The sequence below is a fragment of the Boeremia exigua genome (genome assembly GCF_020726555.1).
Source record: "Boeremia exigua strain MPI-SDFR-AT-0100 chromosome Unknown C7974scaffold_7, whole genome shotgun sequence".
Classification (NCBI taxonomy): Eukaryota; Fungi; Ascomycota; class Dothideomycetes; order Pleosporales; family Didymellaceae; genus Boeremia; species Boeremia exigua.
The window spans coordinates 729,002-743,408 of NW_025763524.1; the positions used below are offsets into that span (position 1 = coordinate 729,002).

Here is a 14,407-nt window from a genome sequence, read left to right on the forward strand (position 1 = left end):
TACTGGAGTTGGGCACCAGCGGCTGGTGACGCTGCAGACCAGTACGCTGCAAAGTGGGGCTTCGACTGTAGCTGTAGGGATCAAACTGCAAGACCTAGGCCTACCCATATAGTGTAGCAAGGCGAGCTCTCGGATGTCTTGTGTCGCGCCTTATAGCGCTACGGGCGTGGCGAGGTGGACAGACAAAGTCGTCAGGGTACCCAGCTAGCAGGCCATGGGATGTTGAGAAAGCCATCGCTGGAAGCAGAATTATCAAATCTCTCGCATGCATATCTTTGGGACGTCCATCTTCTCGGCTTGCTGCGCCTTGACGTGTCTTTGCGGTCTGCGACGTTGTGTTGGATCAGCTACGATGAGGTGAATCGAAGCAGTCTGAAAGAACAGCCAGTGATTGGCTACAGGAGAGGGCATCCGGACCCTACTGATCATGGCATGTTGGTGTCAAGTGGCTATACAGCTGTGTCTTATCGAACGAACTGCATCACACCATGCTGGTGTGGTGTTGTTGCTGTGGACGATGGCAACGAGGTCGGAGACTTACCAATTGCAAGCGTGTTGCTAGCGTTGTTTTGACCCCGCTGCGCCACAATTTCCAGCTCAGTCATTGCTGACTTTCGATCTCCGAAAGAATGCTCTTAGTGCTGACAGCAAGCGCGAGATCACCAAGGTATATTGTAGAACTCCGACGCCATCACTCTTACGTTATCTGGTGCTTGCTCAACCCCAGGTTCCAGCCTAACAACGATCAGATTTGAAATCCGAGTGTCATGTAGTATGATGATAGAACGAACTCACACGGGGAGACAAACTGGGTGAGCCAAATGTGACTTGGAAGGGGCGCATGTTGTAACCGCATCGCAATGTTAACCATGTCGATACTACAGAAAGCCGCTAGGTGTAGGGCTGTAAGGCTCTATGGTACCCGGCTACTCGAATGAGACCACATTTCAAACGGTCGGGAGCCTCCAGGGTAACGCAAGTGAACACGCCCGCAAGCGGACTTGTCTTGCAAAAAAGGAAATCTCGATTGGTTGGTGTGATGCATCCTTGTCACAGTCAAGGTATAGCAACATCATATAACATTGTCAACCTTCGCAACACACCAAGAGACAGTCGCAACATCAAAATATTAACACCTCCGGCCCCCACTGCAAGCTCACTGCACACTCAATTTTTAACAAGCTGTATACAGTCATTAGAGATGACTAGCACCATTTTTGAAAAACGCGGAAGGGCAGCGAGCCGAGACATGACTTCGAGCCCACCAAGCTTGCGAAGCTCGAATGTAAGATACACAATCTCTCAAGCACAATTGCTTAGGCTGATTTGGTTGTCGTAGAGTTCCCACAACAGTGAAGCAACACGAAGAAGAGTCAAGCATGTCATCGACTGTTGCCGGCGCCGTATTGAACGCTTTACGAACGCGTCTCGTTCAGAAGTATATGGAGATGGAGAAAGCGTGGATTCATCCTCCTGCTTTGAACTACGTCGACCAAAGCTGTATAGCCTCCCTTCGCAGACGTACCCCAGGCGAGCGCCAACATCTCGACCCCGACCCCTGTGTACAATAAATTCGAAGCAGGCGAGCTACCTTTTCTACATGGACGCAGATAACCGCCCATTCATAACCACGCCACCGTATTTGGACGAACAAGAGACACACCACGGGCACATTTCAGCCCTCGTCACTCCAGTCTCAGAGTGATTTCACCACTCTCTCATCGTCTGCTTAGTCGCGCTATCTAGGTACCCGGGCAGATTGAGCTCTGAACATCTTACAGAGATGGGCTTTCGAGAATGAATTATCTTGCACGAAGAAACGAAGCGTTGTGTTGTTTAGCAGTAACAAAGGGCACATAAGCATAGAAAATAGAAGCCGCTTTCTAGTATAGTCTGCCAATCTGACAGTTTTGGTCTATTCGAACGCAGAACCTCACTACCATGGCTGAGACACTTGACCCGGAATTGGGTCTTTAGAGTGCTTCTAGGCTCGATTCGGCGTAGCTCATGTGCTGTCTCACCCCACTCCAGCCACCTTGACACTAACATCGACTTGCACCACGCGTGACATGCGGCTGATCGATGTTCGCACGATTGAACTTCGATGGTTCAATGACGATGAAATACCCGATTATGCAATTCTTTCGCATACATGGGGTGCAGATGAGGTGAGCTACCAGGAGTTAGTGTGGATCAACCGCATCAAGGCATTCACAGCCAGCTACGAGACACCCTCGTCCTCAATCGCCTCGCTCAGTAGCCAAGATGAGTCTTCGTCGCTCATGCTGGCTGCGATGGAGACAATGTTGCGAAGTAGTACGAGCTTTGCAACAAATTTGAGCGGTGTTAAAGAGGAGGACCTCCTAAGAAGACAAGGGTACTCGAAGATTGTCAACGCCGCAAAGGAAGCCAAAAACCTGGGCTTCAAATACATCTGGATCGACACATGCTGCATCGACAAATCGTCAAGCGCAGAGCTCCAGGAAGCCATCAATTCTATGTATCGTTGGTACAGGAATTCGGAGGTTTGCATCGTTTACCTTGAAGACGTCTGGCCGTCCGAGGCTGGGCCAGGCGAAGGCCAAACTGCATCAGAAATCGCTAGAAATGCTTTTGATACTAGTCGCTGGACGAAAAGGGGATGGACTCTCCAAGAGCTTGTTGCTCCACCAATCTGCCGCTTTTATCTCCGTAACTGGAGACTCCTCGGCGAGAAAGAGGAGTATATACAAGAGCTTTCAGCGACTACCGGCATACCTGTCTTTGTGCTTGAGGATAGCCGCTCTATCAGCGAGGTTTCCGTTGCTGAACGTATGTCTTGGGCTGCCGATCGTCAGACAACTCGTGTCGAAGACCTCGCATATTGTCTCCTTGGGCTCTTCGACATCCAAATGCCATTACTGTACGGAGAAGGTAATAAAGCTTTCATTAGGCTGCAGGAAGAGATACTCAAGACGACGGATGACTACTCTGTCTTCGCCTGGCGCGCCAAAGACTCCACTCCATCAATCTACCGCGGCCTCCTCGCTCGCTCGCCCATCGAATTCCGCGACTGTCAATCTTTCGAGCGCGAAGAAAGCATGGCCACTTTCCCAATCAATCCAACGCCTATTGGCCTGCATGTTCAACTTGAGTTCCTTCCCCATCCGCAGGACAAAACCCGCATCCTAGCTCTCATCCGTGCCTCCAACTCGCTGAATCAAAGGATCGCAATCACTCTCAAATGCCTCGATGGCCTATCGCAATATGCACGCATCGACGCTGGTGCGCTAACTCCCATAAATGACTGGCCTACAGGTCAACTCCGCACGATCTACGTCCGCCAGAACCCTTCCATCCCACCTGACTTCACGACGCCCGAGTTCTCATCGTTTCATATTCGCCGGCGCTTCGCGAATCAAAGCATTCCGCCTGTACGCATCATCTCTGCCTTCCCGCGGGAACTGTGGGATAGTGAAACACATGAGCTGCGGATCCCGGTATCAGCACCCAAGGCGTTTGGAGTGTTGCTATTGAGGGTGCAGAATCACGCTTATGCGCAATCCCTCAGCTTTCCTGTTGCTTTTGGATTCGATAGAGCGACGTGTCACTACTGGATCAAAGCAGTGCCAGACTATGTTGCGCCGGAAGGCCTAGGTGCGAGGGCCGCATGGCAGACGGTGTTGAAAAGGGACTATATACCAGATGAATGCTATGATGCTCGGACAGAAGGGGACGTGAGGCGTGATATCTTCGTTGTGGGGGACAGTGGAGTAGGCATCAGTGTGGGCATCAAGGCAGGCTTAGTCGGCGACAGAGTCGCATTGGTGGTCAGTATCGATGGTTTGATATGGTGGCACTGATTGTGTGTACACCAAAATCCAATGACTAATGCTGGATGCTGACATCCACAGTGACTATTGTGTGCCATACTGAGCTTCTTCTGACGATAATCTACACGATACAACTCAGAACCGTACTTTGATCTATCAATTGCCGAAAAGAAATCTTGTTGTACCGCATTAGGCCAGGTTCCAGATATGGCGGCAGTGTAGGGCAAGACATTCCTCAACGAGCGCGATAAGGCAGAGTCAATCGGCAGCGGCTCACCAAATTGTGGGAGCAGCAGGATAGATCTATCGATACGATCTACAGGGGAGCCACCATCATCCATGTAAGCCTGGAAGTATTTGAGTAATTGAATATGGAGCGAGCTATCAATGGAAAATGTCACTCAGACGAGCATGGCGGGCCTGTTGGAATGACATAGCGTCTAGCTTGTACAAGATGGCGAGGACACACATCATGGCTGGGGGCTTTTAGCATCGGGCCTTCTAGCGTTCAGCTATTGTTTGCTCACCATCATGCTTGAAGCTTTGGGAGATCTCACCCTAGCATACCTGAGGTGGAGAGAGCTTTCTCAAAACGCCACAAGTCTCTTGCCCTGCTGTTGCAGTAACATGACTTCAAGAGCCTCCCAGTACGACGTAGTCGTTACTACTGTCTCGCTTGTCAAGCGACGCAGGTGATAAAGTATGCAGCAATGGAATTTCGTGCAGATTGTCATTCTACTGAGTTGCCAAATTCAAGTAGGCAGAATTAGACGAGTAGGCAAAAAGCGCTGCGCAGCTGAGACACTCAAAATCGGTTGCAGCTGAGACAAGAAAGGATGACTGGACATGTAACTCAAAATAGAACAGAATGTCTTCACCACCAGGAACACAATCTCGATAGAGACCACGTGCATTTCATGGCCTGATCTCCGAAGTACGCGCTCGCTCGTCCGGTGCCATGCATGGAACCTTTCGGACACCGCTCGATACCGGCGGCTCTGAGCAGGTCATATGGAGAAACTTGATCACACGAGCCACGGTTTGAGGACTTACTAGTTTGGTTTGTACGAGATTTACGGACACTAAATATCGACTACAGGAGAGTATGCGCGCTCCCAATGCGCGCATATCTAGATTCGTACTGGGCGACAAAGTGACACCGTGATATCCAGCCTGGTATGCGCTCAAAGATAAGAAAAAAGATGGTTTTGGTTTGACGTTACACTTGTTCGAAAATAAAGTGCTGTGTACCTAGGTACAGAGTAGACTGTAGACAGACTATCGCTCCAGGCCTTTCTGGATGTGTATCTAGCATGATCTGGAGATCCAAGACACCTGAAAGAGCCGCATTATCTACAAAAAAGCTGCTTTTATCGTTTGCATTCGACCTTAGGGGGAGTCTCTGTTTCACATCGTGGCAGGTGTACTGCCCTCAAAAACACACATCGCTGCAACTACACCGGTCTAACCGTGAAGTCACCACACAGAGTCACAAACTGTAATTACACCTCCCGCAAAGTACACAGGTCCATGTGGACCTCAGGTTTCACTTCCATCTTAGGAAGCAGTGTTGCAAGACATCATTTCGATTCGGCCTTGCCACACTTGGCGTCCTTCCATAGACGTTCTATCGCGTTCCATACAGGTAAGACACGAGGGGAGATGCGATAGCGCGGATACCGTCCGAAGAAGGATTAAGCCTCAGTGGCTTGCTGGAGAGTAACGTGGTGAGAGATTGAGCGTTACTTCCCAACGCAGGTAGGATCACAGCGTGGGTTTCTTACTGTACATGTGAGGGTTCGAGGTTGCAACTGTGACTTCAACATCAATATACGGGATAGAGGTTGGGGTGCTCACCTGTATCGGGAATTGAGGTAGTCCAATTGGCGAGGTCCAGCTTCGGTTTCATGCCAGTCACATCGCTATCATTGAGATTTTGCTAGATCTGTGTCATATACACGCGTGGAACGACAGGGACCAGGAACAGGATAGTTAGGGGCAACAGGAAGGTGCAAAGTAGACAAGCGACACCTCAGGATGCAGTGTGCTAAGGGACAGAGAGAAGCGAAGAGACGAGGCAAACCAGAAGAACAATGAGTTGAACCGAAGAAGTGTAGCAAAGATCAAACTCTATACACTGTATACTTGCAAAGAGTAGATGGAGCGTGACTCTAGCTGACTGAACACTGTGCACAGTATCAAGACCGGCATAACGAACGCACTGATCCACACACTCGGGCAGCTATGCTGGCGATCAAGCGTAGTGCCTCAGAGCAATCAGCTCCTTCCGACGAAGTACGAAAGATTTCGATCTTTGAACCTCACGCTGACCGGACGTTCGCTATCCCCACCCGCCTCTTCCACAGATGGGGCTGCTGGCGGCGCCGCACCTTCTACATGCGGCTCTTCTTCTCCAAAACCTATCGAGCTCGCCCTAGGGCCTCAAGGATGAAGGTTTTCGAGCCTGCTGAGCAACAGTGGGTGTCTACGATCCTCAGCTGAAGACGAGTACGGTTGGACACCAAGGAAACGCCGTTCAGGTGTTATCGTCCTAGGCCTAGGTTCGATGTCAAGATGACGGCGACGACGGTTTGTTGGGAGATAGAGGAACTCCTCGGATTGAAGAAGACCGTCCATGCGCGGGCGTCTACTGTAGGCAGATATATCTAAACCATTGTGTGTGATATGGTGCGTCGTATCTCGACCGTGCCTAGGACCGAGACGCTCGAGTCCACTCTGATCACGATGCGCTCGCTGCAAGAACGGTGTATAAGTGTGCTGCGTAGACGGAGACCTACCGGGTTGTCGTAGGTATTGAGGCGGAGATTGAACAGGGTCAGAGGGAGGGGAGTTTCAGGCACGAGAGAGTCCCAGTTACCAGCAGTGGAGGACGTCAAAGATGGTACACACGGTTCTGGCTCAAACAGCTCTGTGCGGCAGTTTGGACACGCTCCTCGCCGGGAGCTAGTGCCCTGAAACCACGACAAGATGCATGTGCTGTGGTACATGTGGCCGCACCTCACCATTTGCACTACATCGTCAGTGAGCGGCTCCAGACAGGTGCTGCATGAGGTTTCGGACTGAGCGAAGACAGGGATAACTCCGGTCATGAAGAACTCTGCTTGGGAGCGCAAAACTGATGGTGGCTGGCCAAGTGGGGCGCCTTCGAGCGAGGTGTGCGGGGGAGACTCGATCGACTCAGTCATGGCGCGGAAGAGAAATACTGACAGAGGCGGCGGCGAGCCTGGATCGATTTCTGCAGTGGCAGATGTCGAGGGCGCACTTGCAGGTGGCTGCACTGTGGCGGGCGTAGAAAACCCGGTTTTGATGGAAGATAGTTGGAGGCTGACCAACTATGTTTTTACCAACCGGGGCAATGAAGTGAAATTGCGGAACCTCTGAGCTTGATGTAAATCCCGGGCATATCGAATGTGTTCCCTGCGAGAAGACTCGCAACTGGTCAGAATAAATTGCATTGGTAATAAGTGATCAACGAGACGCATGTCTCAACTCCTCTACTCCGTATACCTCTTTGTAGGTTGTACAACGCCGGCCATATCAAATGTCAACACCATCACAACGAGACCAACACCAGTGCGCTAAATGCTGTGACAAAACAAAATGAACGGTCGCGACATCCACTCTGACAGTGCTTCTGCCTGTTACTGATCATCTCCACTGGCCCTGACTAAGTGCCAACAACCCTTCAACGCACCCTGCTTCCTCTGCCGAACTCAGGTTTGGTCGTGCGCTGCTGCTTTCGCCATTCATGAAGGTCCGCAACTCGTCATCTTGCTCCGGATCGACAGTACTCTTGCCTCCTCTCTTCGCTTTGGCTAATAAAGCACTAAGACTGGCGCTCTGGGAGATAATGTTGGTGTTCTCACCGAGGACTTGACGTGGCCGTGTCGCTGAAGCAGGAGTAGCGAAGCCCCGCCTGCGCACCGACTTCGGCAGATCGGGCTCCCAATTCTCCTTGTCAGACTCTGTCAAGGGAAACTCGTCCGACTCGGTCTCGTCGCTATCTCCCAGCTTCTTCCCGCTCGAGAAGACGTTGAAGGTGGATGCACGCTGCATGGATCCTCGTGGCTTCTTCGCTCCCGATGAGCCAATGATCTTGTGCGAGCCCTGCCTCGATTTCAGGGGGGTGTTCTGGCGTGCCTGGTTCTGGGCGAGGATCTTCCTGTTTGCCCGCAGTAAACCAATAGCATCTGCTGCACTTCCACTACCCTCCTGCTCAGCACGCGCTGTCAGGCTTGTGTTGTGCCGTGTATCAGGATCACACCAGAATTCCCATGCCCTAGAATCTCTGCTTCTTCCGATGTTGGGCGACACTCTGGCCATCTTGGGGCTGGGCTCTCCTCGCGCTGCAGCAAACAAGCGATCGTTCAGGCCTGCGGCGCTGTAGCTTCGTCGTAGACCCGCAGCGGCGCGGGCGAAGGAGACGGGGGTTGTCTTCGCGTGAGGAGGCGACGGTGTTTTGTCAAGATCTGTGACCACGCGTGCTGAGCCATCTTCGTTCGTCGCTATCCGTACGAAGGAATGTGCGCGTTTCAAAGGACGCGTTTCTGCCGATCTCGGCCCCTCAGGAGACTCGGCAGCTTTGGACGGAGCGTTGGGAAAGGTGATGGTCTCTGGCGCGTAGTCCTCGGCGGAGCGCACGAAGGACGCGCTGCGACGGTTCGAAATCCATGATGTGCGTGGCTGCGCGCCTTGCGGTGTCGATGCACTCTGCTGGGAGTTGCTGATCTCTGCCGGCGCGATGTCGATGGGCTGATGGTCGGTGGGGGAGTCTACTATTGGCTGTGTCGTCGTCGGCGCATCATCGTCGGCAGCTGTTGCAGGGACCTCGGGCAGTTCTGTTGCTGGCACGGGCTCGTCTAAGGTGGCTTCAGGCGTCGTTGGTGCATCGGTCGTCGGCGGCTCTGGCCCCGGCTCCGGCGCGTTGCCGCTCTCGTGCGCGTGCTCATCTTCAGTCGCGGGATCAGACATGGTGGAGGATGACGACATCAGCGATGCAGACGACGATGGCTCGAGGGGGCGCGAGCGGCGGCGGTCGTTCTGCCTCTTGTTTTGGAACCAGATCTGTAGGTGGGTTTAGGCGCGCTCCCTCGTGACGTGGACCGAAACAGGTGGACAACATACCTGCACCTCTTTCTCGCCCAGCGCAACTTTGCTGACAATCTCCAGACGCGCGGCCTTGTCTGGCTTCGAGTTGATCAAGTACTCCGCCTTAAGAATGTCCTCGTCTTCCTTGCTGTGATGGGGGTCAGCACATAGGACGGGTTGCGGAGTTGGTGGGGTCATTGCGCCAACCGAAGTCCTTCCGTAGCACGTTCCATCGCGTCTCGAATGCTCAACACGAGAGATAGACGATTCGACATAAAGATCCTAGAACTTACGAAGTGCGTCTGCGCTTTTGACGTGCCAGCGGTTTGTTGTCAACATCTGGCGGCATCTTGTTCGCGACTGTTTCTGGCGAGTGCACGAGAAATGCAAAATCCGTGGTGACAGTACCGGTAGATGGGCTGGCGCGTCTGCCAATAGGATCAGACGCGACTGGGAGTGGCGAGGAAGGCGACATATCGAGCATCAACCTTGACTGAGGGCGAGCAAGAGCGAATGTGTTAAAAATCGATTGGCATTAGATCTTGAGGGAAGCAGAAGAAAATGAATTGGTGGCAGGGAATGTTAGACGCGTTGGTCCAGCGCGTTGCGCCGGATGCAAGACATCGCCCTGCACTTTCCCTGGTTGAGATCAACGTCCGTGCGCCTTCCTTTTGAACCTCATGCTGCTACAACACAACCTCTGATTCTGCTTTCATTGATGGCCTTGTTTATGCACTTTCTGCTAAACCACAAGCCTCTACTATCATGTTCTGGATTGCAGAGCTCGGAGGGATGCTGGAGCATTCCGACGCGTCGTAGATCCTCCGATTCTGCACCAGAGCACGAGCACGAGCTCGGGTACAAACATGAACCATGGTGGACCGCGAAGAACGCGTCGCGGAACCACAGTGGGTCCTTCTTGCCCCCTCTCTGGACAGTGTGATCCTGGGTCGTCCCAAGTCCACTTGTGAATATTCGCGCGTTGCTTGTGTGGTTCGTATCCATCATGATCCAAGATCTATGAGAAATACTAGAGGCGTAAGATTCATATCGTGCCACTCTGAATTCCGCGCGTCCGTGTTATGGCTGCCGTCGACGCGTAAGTTGCAGATCTGTTCCTTGCGTGATGGCACCGCAAAGAAGACCGTTTTACAAAGAGATGCTCATAGAGCTATTGCCTGATGCTGTTTCAGCATCTTGTCGCGTCGCCGGCGATGGACGATTGCTAGGTTTTCCAGGCTATCATTTGTCCCAAGGTCACGTTGTCGCGCCGTCACGTGAGTCGACTAGCCGTTTAAAGCTGGTGGCAAATGGAACCGGGGAAGCCGCCAACGGGCCTTCCGAGCCCCACCTCCAACATCTCTCACCCAAGCCTCCACATTCAGGGAAAAACGCATCTCGACTTTGCTGTGTTGCATTCAATGATCGCCACTCGACTCGACCTGCCGGTGCCATCTCCACATTCTGAGAAGGCAACAGCTAGGCAAAGTTCCCGCTACTGCTTGCCGCCCACCACTGCCTTGGCGCCTTTACCGTAAGACGAGCTGAACTTCACGCCGACGTTTACGTCCTCGAAACGCACCTGCAAGGACTAAAGCACTAGAAGTACCGACATCTGACCGTCCGCAAGATGCCATACGCTGGATGCCCTTGACCTGAACAGGTGCTCCACCAGCACCGGTGAAGTTCAAGTCACCTCCAGGCAGAAACCACTGCTTCAAGAGCTGGATCCGCGTATCTGGGACGGTTGTTAGCTACCAGTCATCGTCGTGCCACCTCCATAAACTATCTCTTCGGCGGCCACCGCAGGCCTCAGGCTTGTTGAAGCGCACTGGGCAGCAAGACTAAACGTTTTCCAATACTCTCCGGAAATGATCTAACAATCTTGGAATCGACCCAGACGCATGTTTCCGGGACTGTGTACTTGGTGGCGGGTCTGAGCTTGCCTTCCTGAGGCATTATCGGGCAGAGCGACGTCTTGAACGGGTCACCGGATTTTTGGCCCCATGGTCCTAGCAGATCTCCCTTGACAGCTTCAGATTTTGTCACTACTGATTGATTGGTGGAGCTACGACGCGAACATCTCTGACTGCATATCGGAACAGTCGCTATGCATGCATGTCCGGCATCTCCTCACTAATGCAGTCCTGCCATCCTCGTCCGATGTTGTAGGTGCACCCATACAAACTTCAGGTATGGCCGAGGCGACTTGCGATATAGGGCTAGCCCTACTCGCATTCCTACTGATCCTTCTCACTCGGCTCGATTTGAACCGGTTGGGCTCTGAAGTACAATACTACACACGTCCCTGCGTCTGCATGCACACCACTCCTGGGGTTCTTACCTACCGCGTGGGGGCTTTAGGCATGTGATGTACCATGGAGGCTCAATGGGTGTACGGAAGCACCGCGGATTCCTTTGCCGCCCTCAATTTATGGGCAATCTAGTGATCGTTAACGTCACCTGCATCTCCTCTAGCATGACACTACTTCTTATAAAGACAGACAAGATCAGCCACTCACCACGCGTACTCAGATGTACAGTCACAGTATATCGAGACGGCTCATAGCGCAGCCTAGACTAAGAGCTTTCTTTGCCAGCCCGAAACGAATCAGACCTTGTTCTGGTATGTGACGAGTCTCGTCAACGGTCATAAGAGATTAGTCGGAAGCAGGCAACCACAAGGTCACCCTAGAACACCCATCAGCTATTGGTCATCTGTTTCTCCCTAATGGGCTTGCATGCGGCTATACTTGCGCGTTTCAAAAGACGGTGGGCGTGTCTTCCATCCCGCGCGCCGCTGTGACAGTCTTGCAACGCGTGCCAATGACAACGTAGGTTGCGTCCTTCTCGATTGATGATTATTGGCTAGTGCAAATCAGACGTCGTCGGCTGGGACCGTATGAGCGTCCCCACCCCGAAAATCTAACCTTCCTAGAGTGAGCACAACCTCCGGTCTTACACAATCGCACGTTCCTTCACCGTCTCTACTGTACCCCTGGATCATGGGCATCAATGCTTTGTGTTACTGTGATGGCGCGTGAGTGTGGAGATGAAGTTTTCGGAAAAAGTCCTTAATGAAGCCTGGCAGACCGACGTGAAAGAGACTGCAACGTAAACAACTCTTCTGAGGCATACGGAACAGTATGGCCATAATCCGAGTAGCTGTGGCCGGGACCTGTGCTTTAGCACTTCTAATTGCACAAGAGATACAAGAGTCGACCAGCCACTCCGTTATCATCCTATCGAGAACAGTGAGTAGCGATTCTATTTGCTAGCATCTCAACTGCGTTGTCACATTCGCCTAACACAACACAGCACCAGACGGTCCTGATATCGCAAGGCTACCAGTGCCAGGTCGTCGACTACAAAAGTAATTCATGTCTCCAGCACGCCTTAATGGGAGTGGACACCGTCATATCGACAGTGACCGGCAAGCCTCAGCTACGGCTTATCGAAGCGGCCGTTCAATGTCGCGTCCGCCGCTTCGCTCCAGCCGAGTTTGAAGGACAACCAGGACAACGCGTGCCAAACAGCATCCTGGATCGTGGCAAGAGCTCGGCGCTCACACGCCTCCACCACTACGCTGCCTACATCCAGTCAACTGCTTTTGTATGCGGCATATTTTACGAACGCTTTGCTGTGGGTGGTCTGCGAGCGCAGCAGATGGGCGCGAATGGCGCAAGTGGTGAGGGAGACTTCATTGCGGACATTCGCAATATGACTGCGGTCGCACCGGTATATGATGCTGCGGGCAACCTATCGTACGTATGCTTAACATCGATCTTCGACGCCGCCAAGTTCGTAGTCCGCGCCTTGGACATCCCGCAGTGGCCGGCAGAAATGTCTATGTGCGGTGAGAGAATGAGCGTGCATGCTCTCATCGAGCTCATCAAGACATGCAGAGGTACGTCCGAATCTCAATCCGACTCATCTTGAACTGACTCGCTACAGGTCGTCCTCTGCACCCCATTGATTGGCAAAACCCTGCAGGTTTGATCACCGACCTCACTTAACTCCCCATGCTGAAACGTATGGCAGGTCTACAGTATCAACTCAGTGTTGCGGCGGCGAGTCACGATGTTACGCAGCAGCAACGCGTTGCAGCGCACCTGGCAACGGCTGAAGGACGTTACGACTTTGTCACGCCTGGTTATCTGAACACCATGTACCCGGACATACCCATTACCTCTTTTCAGGCCTGGCTCTCGCATTCTTGGGCTGCTGTGCCCTGACCGAAGTACCAGAAGCAGCTGCATCACTTTGTCCCCATTCCAGGGGCGTCATTTGCTGCGGATTCATTACCTCATCACTCACTGTTCATCGCATTTCTCTTTCACTAGATTGTTTTAAGACGTAGATTCAGGCTGGCAATAGAAACGGGATATCTCAACATTCAACCACGTAAATTCAGATCGTCGTCTTCTTTCCTTGTCAATTGCGCACGACTGCGATCGCGATATCCACTTACAGGACTACTCGTGCGGGCCGACAATGATGCAATATGTGAAATCTGAAGCAGGGCGCGCGATCAATTCCTTCGAATCGAACGGAGCCTGGATAGGCTCAATATGGTCAAGAATCCCTCTCAGACACTGCGACTCCACCGAACGCCGGGGAAATGCGGCTCCAACTTCCTCGAGGCCCCTGCAACAACATCAGCATTGGTAAATCCTGCACAAGATCCCCGTCGGATGATGCAACGCCCCACCAAATAGTGATTGGTGAAGCATGGGAATCTTCGATGCGCATCGCATTTTTTCTATGTCAACATGATGTCACTGTCTCCGCTCGCCACACCACACCTATATATCCCCAACGCGCTCAGGAGAATTATCTCCTTTCCATCACCACTGCATATTTACACCTTTCCAAACATCGTTCGATCCAATTCCTAAACAGTCTCTCAATGTAAGTTTTCTACCTCATACAGCATTTAGATGTCCCCCATTTCTCTTTCAACAACGCCTGACACCCATTTCAGCCCCTCCACACAATCTAAAAAATGGTCTCCTCGCAGCAAGGCTACGCCCCGACTACTGTCGACATGAAAGCCAACCCCGCCACTGTCGACGAAGTGAAGGCCAACCTGCCGCTCCCCGAGCAGCCCCCTGTTGCCTCCGACTTCAACTCTGCTGATGCGCGCACCGTCAACGTCGGGTCCGGCGGTCCGGCAGCCGACTCCAGTGCTGTGGGGTCAGCCGGCCGCGAGGGCAAGGACGGGCTGAGCGGTATCCCTAACGATGCTGTTACGCGTGATCAGAAGGACCATGCTGGGCTTGCGAATACGACTAATTAGGATTGTGGCACGCCTTCTTCTGCTAAATAGAGAGATGTCTCTGATATCAGTGCGATTGTTTTGAGGTGTGGCGTTTGGGTCGAAAGTTTTGATTAACGAACGGATGGCCACATGCTTGGCTTCTACGTCGGCGGGGATGAGATATGAATGAATGAACCAATGATCAACTTACAATTGTAGAAATCCT

The 14,407-nt window shown here is 52.4% G+C and overlaps 5 protein-coding genes across 5 annotated transcripts; 4 read left to right on the forward strand and 1 right to left on the reverse strand.

Moving 5' to 3' along the window:
• Positions 1-662: 662 nt before the first annotated feature.
• C7974DRAFT_395969 (uncharacterized protein) lies at positions 663-1,929 on the forward strand. The gene is made up of 3 exons (XM_046142024.1): positions 663-812; positions 885-1,285; positions 1,340-1,929. Exons 2-3 carry the CDS (start codon positions 935-937, stop codon positions 1,703-1,705), a joined length of 717 nt encoding a protein of 238 aa, XP_045996152.1. The 5' UTR covers positions 663-812; positions 885-934; the 3' UTR covers positions 1,706-1,929.
• Positions 1,930-2,050: 121 nt separating this feature from the next.
• C7974DRAFT_395970 (heterokaryon incompatibility protein-domain-containing protein) lies at positions 2,051-4,229 on the forward strand. Its single transcript, XM_046142025.1, has 2 exons — positions 2,051-3,844; positions 3,894-4,229. The coding sequence occupies exon 1, from the start codon at positions 2,070-2,072 to the stop codon at positions 3,840-3,842; it is 1,773 nt and encodes a 590-aa protein (XP_045996153.1). The 5' UTR covers positions 2,051-2,069; the 3' UTR covers positions 3,843-3,844; positions 3,894-4,229.
• A 3,016-nt stretch (positions 4,230-7,245) lies between these two features.
• On the reverse strand, positions 7,246-9,490 carry C7974DRAFT_395976 (uncharacterized protein). Its single transcript, XM_046142026.1, has 3 exons — positions 9,215-9,490; positions 8,958-9,069; positions 7,246-8,897 (listed from the first exon to the last, which is right to left on the reverse strand). The coding sequence occupies exons 1-3, from the start codon at positions 9,403-9,405 to the stop codon at positions 7,482-7,484; spliced, it is 1,719 nt and encodes a 572-aa protein (XP_045996154.1). The 5' UTR covers positions 9,406-9,490; the 3' UTR covers positions 7,246-7,481.
• Positions 9,491-12,067: 2,577 nt separating this feature from the next.
• On the forward strand, positions 12,068-13,156 carry C7974DRAFT_376900 (uncharacterized protein; the record flags this gene model as incomplete). The annotated part of the gene is made up of 4 exons (XM_046140313.1): positions 12,068-12,175; positions 12,240-12,828; positions 12,876-12,914; positions 12,963-13,156. The coding sequence occupies 4 exons, from the start codon at positions 12,068-12,070 to the stop codon at positions 13,154-13,156; spliced, it is 930 nt and encodes a 309-aa protein (XP_045996155.1).
• A 615-nt stretch (positions 13,157-13,771) lies between these two features.
• C7974DRAFT_395985 (uncharacterized protein) lies at positions 13,772-14,391 on the forward strand. The gene is made up of 2 exons (XM_046142027.1): positions 13,772-13,832; positions 13,906-14,391. Exon 2 carries the CDS (start codon positions 13,927-13,929, stop codon positions 14,218-14,220), a length of 294 nt encoding a protein of 97 aa, XP_045996156.1. The 5' UTR covers positions 13,772-13,832; positions 13,906-13,926; the 3' UTR covers positions 14,221-14,391.
• The last annotated feature ends 16 nt before the right edge of the window (positions 14,392-14,407 follow it).